The 8339-nt window shown below is 49.5% G+C and overlaps 1 protein-coding gene across 5 annotated transcripts; it reads right to left on the reverse strand.

Annotated features, from left to right (window-relative positions):
- Positions 1 to 738: 738 nt before the first annotated feature.
- Positions 739 to 6705, reverse strand: RFX5 (regulatory factor X5). Of its 5 annotated transcripts, none has more exons than XM_032843655.1 (10): positions 6607 to 6705; positions 5594 to 5722; positions 5299 to 5332; positions 4787 to 4869; positions 4406 to 4525; positions 4090 to 4209; positions 3870 to 3951; positions 3407 to 3608; positions 3066 to 3166; positions 739 to 2923 (listed from the first exon to the last, which is right to left on the reverse strand). In XM_032843655.1, exons 2-10 carry the CDS (start codon positions 5707 to 5709, stop codon positions 1910 to 1912), a joined length of 1872 nt encoding a protein of 623 aa, XP_032699546.1. In that variant the 5' UTR covers positions 5710 to 5722; positions 6607 to 6705; the 3' UTR covers positions 739 to 1909. The 5 variants fall into 5 exon arrangements, with proteins under 5 accessions (XP_032699546.1, XP_032699545.1, XP_032699544.1 ...); XM_032843654.1 differs by having other exon boundaries at positions 6547 to 6645; XM_032843653.1 differs by lacking the exon at positions 6607 to 6705 and adding an exon at positions 6196 to 6253.
- Between the last annotated feature and the right edge of the window lie 1634 nt (positions 6706 to 8339).

The following is an 8339-nucleotide window of genomic DNA, read 5'->3' on the forward strand; positions in this document are numbered from 1 at the left end:
GCTTATGTACTTGCTGGAGTATTACACAGGTGAAAATGAATGGATTACAGCTACTTACAACATAGATAAATCTTAGAAATAATGTTAAGTGAAAGAAAGAAAACTTCAGGGCGCTATTAGAGCATAAAATTTTTGTAAAGCTAAAGCAAAACTGAACAATAATTTTTAAAGATTATACATATATGGTTAAATATATACACACACGTGCGTGTGTGTGTATGTGTGTGTGTGTAATGCAGGCAACTTAACACAAAATTAAGGACAGAGGTTACCTCTAGGGAGAGGCAGTGGGATAGGACTGGGTATGAACACAAGAAACTCAATGGTATTTCTAATGTTTTAATGTATAAGTTGGGTGATGGGCCAAAGATATTCATTTAATATTATGTTTCATAATTTATTCATGTTAAATATATCCTTTATAGATACCAAATATTACATATTATAATCTTTAAAAATCTGATGTGGTGGAGACAAGTGAGTGAAGCCTCCCTGAAAGCAAACCTGTTTCCTGGGCAGAGCCGAGATTCCCCGACGGAAGCTACCTTTATGCAGAAGACCATACCATGTAGGTCATCAGTAAATATTGGTTGGTTTACTGCTTTTCGAAGGATAGCGACTGGGTTCGCTTCTTCCTGGTGCCGGCTGCTGTGCAGAGCTCCCTCCTGCCGCATACCTAGCCTAAGCCCCACAACCCTGGCTGAAATCCTGACACATGTATGACAAGAGACTGACACCTGGTGGATACAGAATGTGATTTAATAAAATGACTAGGAAAGAAATCTTTCACTCCACTTGGTGAAAGTGGCCGTAGGGTCAGGGGATAGGGAAGCAGAATGAGGAGAAAACTAACATTCAGAAACAGGAAAGGGAAGGATCTCCATCTCTGAAATGTAAGGGATAGTCATCTAAAGGAGATGAAAGAGATAGTCCCTAAAGGAGAGGGACTTCCCTCTCATTCCTTCTGAGCCTACAAGAGGGAAGAGGCTACAGCTGCAGTAAGGAAAATGCAAGACAGTGAGGGAAAACGTAAACAGGTGTAGCTGATCCCAACCTCGCAAGCTAAAACCACACGGACTTGCTGGTATTGGCCAGGGGTCAGCTGTCTCCCCAGGAACTGCCCGTAACAGTTGTCATTTTAGAGACCTGTGTCATGCTGAGGAGGCTGATCCCAGCCTGCCCCTGATGTAGAAAGAGCAAATTAGCATACCCCATCCTTCTGGCCACAGTGATTGGTTAAGGATCAGCATATGATCCAGGCTGGCCGAATCAGAGTCCATTTTAAGGCTATGCTAGGATGCCAGGCAAAAGATCACCCCCCTCATCCCCTTTCTGGTTGGATGTAAACGAGAAAATGTGTAACCTCAGGAGTTCTGGCAGCCACTAGGTGGCCCAGGTTTAAGATGATCCTACAGAAGGTAGCAGCAGGAAGGGGAAATCAATCAGGTGTTTAGAGACGCACTTAGCCAGGCATCAGCTTTTCTGGGAGCCAGTACCACCTCTGGACTTTCCAGTTCGGTTGAGCCCGTAAGTCTTTATTTTTAAGCCAGTTTGAGTTAGGTTGTTCTTTTTCTTTTTTTTTTTTTTTTTTACGATTTAAAACCAAAAGATTCCTAGCCTATACATTCATCATACTTAACTCCATTCCTATCTTTCCGCAGAATAGCCCAGAGATCCAGGTTAAGACAGTCACAACAGATTTATCAGTGACTCTAAAGCCAAGGGTATTGAGCTGGAAAGGTCAGAAGCAGGAGCTGGACACTGTGCAAGACAGGGTGCCTCAGCTGTCTGGACATGAGAATGAATTCTCTTAGGAAAAGGAGAGCCAAACGAGAAGCAAGTGCAGAGAGGGGCCTCTACTAGGCAGGTAGAGTTAGTGTGTTTATAAACACTCTCCCCCACATACCTATCATGGGGGTGTTGCTTTGGGGTCTTTCCCCTCGTGGAATAAGGAATTTTGAAGCCCGTGCCCCTTTAAGTCGTTATTACCCTGCGTTTCGGTGTCTACCTCACCCTTCAACAAATGAAGAGCTTCCTTTTGGCTTCTACTGCCCTTGATGACACTCACTTTTGAGGTGACCAGAGGAATTTTATCTTCCGCTTCTTTGGCATGCCGGGAACTGGGGCCCCTTCCTCCTCTGGCAACAGCACCCTCTTCCTGACCCTGGGCAAGCGCCATTCCCTTCTCAACCTCTCCCACTGGCCCTGGCCTCCCTGACCCTCCAGTTGAGTTGCTTTCCCCTCCAGAGGCCCACGTCTCCTGTAGTAACCTCGGGGACTGGGCCGAGTCCATGGCAGCTGCTGATTTGTCAGGGGGGGAGTTCCTTTCCTTACTTCCACCTGATTTTTTTCGAGGGCGCCCCCGTTTTCTTTTGGCATCGCTTCCTGTATCCTCTCTATCCAGCTTTGTGGCTTTAGCAGGTGGATCTTGCCCAATGGCCTCACTCACAGGTACTTCAGCTGTCCTCTTGACACCCTTGTCATGGGGTCCCAGGTCACCACCTATGCCTGCTTCCCTGTTCTCTGGGCCCTGTGGCTGAGCGAGCGCCCCAGGCAGAGCTTGCCCAGGCCCAGGTCCGGGTCCGGGTCCGGGTCCAGGTCCAGGTCCAGGCAAAGCAGGAACAGTCGGTAAGATCATGTTAATGATTGGCATAGCTGCCTGGGGCCCCCCGGCCCTACTGGGCAGAGGCAACGTAGCCACTTTCAGGCCTGAAGAAAGCTTGGGGGCCAGGATGGGTGGAGAGACTCTGATTGGCGGAAGAAGTGAGCGAGGGGCCCGGGGAAGGAGCAGAGGAAGCCGGGCCACCAGGGCATTAACCTGTGGGTTACTGGCTGCTGGGGCTGGGCTCTCCACTACACTCTTCTTCCGCTCACCGCGTGCAGGGGTGCCGGCCCCAGCCCGGGCTTCCAGCTCCCTAGGGGGCTAAAAGGCAAAGAGAGGACACAGTAAGTGGGAAGCCTAGATGTTGGAGCGAACACAGACACAGGAGGGTAAGAAAATACAGGAAAGGGGATACCAAGCCCCTAGCCCAGGGCAGTAAGATCAGGGGCCTTAACCTCCTTACCTGGGCTGCTCTCTCTGGTTTCTTAGGGGCTCCACCTTCTAGGCTGTCCACACCATTCTTGGATTTAGATGACCGCTCCCGAGGGGCATGTTCATCGTCTTCTGCAGAGGTGCGGGAAAAGGTAATAGGGCAAGGGTGAGGAGGAAACAATGGCCAAGAGAGGACACCCTAACTGACGGGTGGAGAAGGGGGAAGAAGGCAGTCTAAGGCACATCCCAATTCCCATGAGGGTCACTAGGAACAGAAGACAAATGCAAGGTGTCTCTGACTGAGTAGGTGGGAGGGCCTATGAGGTTGAAAGTGGCTGAGAGTTTCTTGGGACATGTGAGGTCTCCACCCACCAGTGAGCCCCATGGCCTTGAGCACGTGGGCATGCGCAGATCGGGCAGAGATGAGATGCTGCTGCAGCAGGAAGCGGGCAACCTCAACGATGGAACTGAAGGACCGTTTCAGGATCCGTTCTGCCCAGTCACAGGTCAGAGCGCAGGCTGCCTCCACCAGCTCATCCCGAGGTGCTGGGGTTACTTCTGGGCCCATTTCTGGCTGCAGTGGGGAAGGACATGCCCACTCACACTCCAAATTTGGCCCCCTTCAGACACCAGGGTCAACCCTAGTTAAGACTAGACTAGAGATGGGAGTAACTCATCCCAGAAACCCACAAATTCTATTCGTCCTCTGCCTGAGCCATAGGGTACGTGGAAGGGCATATCTTATATACCAGAAGTTATGTGCAGAATGACCTAGGCTGTGTCAGCCCTCCACCTTGGAGAGAAGAGTGCGATGAGAGGGTTGGTTGTTACTTACACTGTCAGAGCTCTTCAGGTCAAGTCCAGGCAAGGGTGGCATTGAAACCAAGGTCTTCCTTCGTATGCCACTGTAGCAATATCTGAGGCAAGTTAAAGAGCAGCCAACAGTGGGGATCTCCAAGACCCGTGGGAAGGCTAGGCTGTTCCCTCTCCTGGCCCTCCACACCCTAAGTTTTCTTCCCTGGGTCCTCCAACCCCACCTCTCCATTCAAGGATACTTGGACTGGCCCCGGCCACCAAGCCTTCGGGCCTTGATGTCAGGGAAGATCTCTCTGATGATTTTGCCAAAGTTGGCTGTGCTGAGTGGGCGGCAACAGGCGAGGCTCTCACAGTACTTCCTGAGTGAGTGGTTGGGGGGGATGCAGAGTGGGAAGACACTCAGAGAGGGAGGTCATGGTTAGATTCGGAGGGTCCCTGGCATCACGTTTGGGAAACCCTTTAAGAAGTCAGACTCTGTCAAGGCAGGGAGCTCTCCAGAGGTGAGGGGGTAGTCCTATGCCCACCAACCCACACACCACCACCCCATTCACCCACCGATAGGCATCATAAACACTTTGCTTTGGCAAACAGGTGTCAGTATGCTCCTCTAGGTGGTTGCGGATCCACCTGTAGGCATACATGTACTCCTCATTGCTGAGTGTACTTGGCTCTGAGCTGCAAGAGAAGTGAAAGGGACAAGCTTTACTCAGATCCTAAGGGTTGTCGTGGTTCTATCCAGACCACCGCTTCAGCAGTGATGGACCAAATCACTTTGCCCCAAATCCAGCTTTTCCTGGTAAACCAGGGCAGGACAGGGACTACTCTTCTCACCAAGGCAGCTGTCATGAGGATTCCTCTTCACCCAGCCCCATCCCAGTGAGCCTCCCTTTAAGAACCAGAACCCTCTGCTATCTTAAACTCTAGCACCAAACCTACCTTTTGTCTCCAGTACTAGGCCCTGAGGGGAGCTGAAGGTAGAGATACAGCTTGTCGTTGTCTGAGAATTTCTGTACATCTTGCTTGTAGGGAGGAAGAGAGAGGCAGAAGAAAAAATGAGGCCAAGAAGGATGCAAGATAGGATCTTCTAATCCTTCCCCCAAAGTCTAGCTGTCTTAGAGACCGTCAGACTAAAAAAAGGCCCTTAGAAGTGATTTGGGGCTCTGTGTTCACTGTGCGCAAGGAGTGCTCTCGTGAGCTACCTCGTTGAGAGGAGGAGTGGCAGGGATCTGCTTTGATATTATGCCTACTGCGCCTCTACACAACGGGTCACAGAGAGATGAAGTAAGATGCTCAAGGTCAAACTGGCAATGAGTTGCAAAGCCAGTTACCTTCTGACGGGGAAGACTATACTGCCTGTCCCACATAGGCCTTTCAGTTACTCCTATCTTCATCATCCTCATTCCCCTGCAAGTCTACCTCTCTATTGCCCTCTGCCCAAAAATACTTACCAGGATTCCCTCGACTTTGTTCTGCACAGCCTTGCTGCGGAAAAGAGGAGAAAGCTGGAGGTCATACACAAGATTTTCTCTGGTGTCTTATTGTTAGGGAGAGGAAGAGGGATGAGATGCTTAATAGGTGCTCAGAAACAATTCCCATGATGGAGAATCTTTCATGAATGGTGAATCTTCCAGAATGATGAAGAATCATTCATGAAGAATGCACTTGCTCAGGGAGAGGCAATTCATCTACAGAGGAAGTGCTACCGTTCTGGAGCAAGATTTGGAGGTGGAGATGAGTACTTACGAAATGGTACCTCGGAGCCTCTGAAGAAGGGTGGTGGGTTCTCCCGCCTCAGTACTACCTGAGCGGGCCCTTCCCCCAGTCTTGGGGCTCTTAGCATCGGGTTCATCTTCTGCCATCCCGGCATGAGGGCTAGAATTGAGAGGAGACCAGGCATGAAAATTTAACCTCCCTTTCCCCGGAGGCCCCAGGGGCACTCATCTCCCTACCCAGAAACACAGAGAAACAGAAAGAAAGGCTCTGAATTGCCTCAGTGGCTTTTTTTTTTTTCCTTCACCAATTGCCTTCTCCAAAAATTAGAAATTATCCCATTACTTCTCCATGCCCACGTATACCCAAAGAGATCTTTGCCATCCCCATTCTATCTGCCCCACCTTTCTGCAATCTCCTAAATATGGAAAACCGTAAAGGAAGAGATGGGGGAACGGAAGTCGACGTTAGACAGGTCCATTTCTGCCTCTGACCCCGCTGCCCTCATCCCCTTTAAAAAATAAAAATAAAAAAAAATAAAATAAAAACAGTAACAACCACAAAGCAAAGTTCTTCAATTCTCTAAGCTACTCCTCACGCCTGAATTTTCCTGGGCGGTCAGAAAGGATACGAACATATTCTGCCCTTCCAGCCTTGGAAAACACCGGGCCCAAGTTCTCATTACTTAATCTCGCCACGGCTTCCCCCGCCGCTCCCCCTCCCCACGTCGCCGATCCCTACGTCATCTTCCTCAACCTCCCATCCTGAGGCGCACCCCCACCTTCTTCCCTTCCCCCTGCAATCAGTCCCGCGTTGCTGCAAGGTGGGGGATTCAGGGCGGCGAACTCCTGGGCTGGGCGTAGGAAACCCGTTTGGGGGAACGGGGTCCCAAATTCGGGGCACGTGCACATGGGTGAAGGAGCTGTTGAAAATACAGCCAAAATCTTTTTCTGCTCTCCTCCCAACTCATACTGCCCCCTCCCTACCTTTGAACAGTCGCCTTCCAACACAAGCAACAATAAAGGTAAGGGAGAAAGAGAAACTACCTCGTAGCCACCTTCACTCCAGCCCAGCCCACGATCCTGGCCCAGAGGGCTCGTGCGTTGCTTTATTTTCTTTTTTCTGAATGGCTGGAACAGTCCCGATCTGCCTAGATACTCGGACGACCTGCTCTCTCATTGGTCATTGCTGCCACCCGGAGACAGAAGGCGCCGGGCTCGCACCGGCGGCAGCTAAAGTCTGCCTGGTAACAGATTCTGATTGGTCAATAGGGGAGGGAAAATCCAAAGTTGGTCTTATTTGAGTGAAGAGGGGGAAGTCCGGGTTAGGTTTCGGTTAAAACTGGGGTCGGTTGGGACTGCCGGTCCCAAGAGATTCTTCTCTTAAAGGGACCGCAGGACGAAAGACCGGGCGCTAGGGCTCCCTTTGGAGCTTTCTTTTCCTTTGCCCTCTCCTTCCGGGTTTCTGTTTTGCCTTCTGTCGTCAGAGCTACTGGAAGAAAATCAACGGATGATTAAAAAAAAAAAAAAAAAAAAAGCTAGAAAATTATGGGTAGTAGTGATGGAGTTTCGCTGTAAGCTCACATAACCTCCTTTTGATGAAAAAACAACTTGAGCACTCCACCCTCGCCCCCCTCCCCCCGCCGTCATCACAGCATACTGGCACTCCACAACAAATCTGTAAACACAGGCTTACGTTCCTCTCTGATGGAGGCCTCAAAACCTCCGCAGCTAGACCACATTTAGTTAAAACGCCAAGCGTTTCTGGGTTTCCGTGGATACTTTACGTCCTTCCACAGAGTTGCTAATGTATCTGGATCCCCACAGTTCTGCACTCAGCGAACATTGGAATTTTGACTGACACCCCCAGGGGGTGCTGGATGTTCACAGGAACTCTTTGCTCTTAGAAAACACCGTACTTGGGACGCCTGGGTGGCTCAGTTGGTTAAACGGCTGCCTTTGGCTCAGGTCATGATCCCAGCGTCCTGGAATCGAGTCCCACATCAGTCTCCTTGCTCGGCAGGGAGCCTGCTTCTCCCTCTGCTTCTGCCTGTGCTCACTCTCTCTCCCTCTGTCTCTGACAAAAACAAAAAAACCCAAAAAAAACATTGTCCTGTATAGGTCATGGTTCTTAATCCTTTTCGTTAAGGATTTTTTTTTAGGTCATGAATCCAATGAAAGCAATGAACCCTTTGCCATGAAAAATGCATAGGCAGGCCAAGTTTTGCCTCTGATTTCAGAGGTGAGGGACTGCAGGTTAACATTCTTTGAGTGGATATATTTTGCTTTGCACAACACCTAAATGTGTATTTGTGACACCTAAAAGTATATTTGCAGTCCTGACTTCTAATACATCCTGTAGTCTCCTCATCAGTGTACTTTTGTAAAGAGTTCCGCAACACCGCTGATCTGGTCAACTTTGACCTTGATAGCCTCTAATTACCTGCAACTGGCTTCTGTGGATACAAGGAGAACCCAAGGAATTGTAGAGTTTGGGGGAATAAGAATATACTGGCAAGAAGGTTTTCTAATAACAGCAAAAATTTATTGGTGTTTACTGTGTGCTAGACACCGTCCTGAATGCTGAGCACCGACCTCATTTAATGCTCAGGGCAGCTCTTTGAAATAGGTAGTTATTGTTTCTGCTTTACAGGCAAAGAAACTGAGATTCCCAGAGATGAAGGGACTTGTCCACAGTTACATATGTAGTAAGTGCTAGAATCAGGATCCAAAGACAGGCAGTCTGCCTTCAGAGCCCATTCTCTTGAACACTGCCCTAG

This window comes from Lontra canadensis, unplaced genomic scaffold (assembly GCF_010015895.1).
Source record: "Lontra canadensis isolate GAN:19392208 unplaced genomic scaffold, GSC_riverotter_1.0 scaffold142, whole genome shotgun sequence".
Classification (NCBI taxonomy): domain Eukaryota; kingdom Metazoa; phylum Chordata; class Mammalia; order Carnivora; family Mustelidae; genus Lontra; species Lontra canadensis.

Excerpts from the sequence above, each read along its gene's own strand:
- RFX5 (XM_032843653.1), bottom strand. The coding sequence starts at position 6,242 with ATGAGAACTTGGGCCCGGTGTTTTCCAAGGCTGGAAGGGCAGAATAT. Across the intron at positions 5,723-6,195 it reads AGGCTGGAAGGGCAGAATAT|CCCTCATGCCGGGATGGCAG; the intron begins GTTCGTATCCTT and ends TCTCAATTCTAG. Across the intron at positions 3,952-4,089 it reads GGTGGCCGGGGCCAGTCCAA|ATATTGCTACAGTGGCATAC; the intron begins GTATCCTTGAAT and ends AACTTGCCTCAG.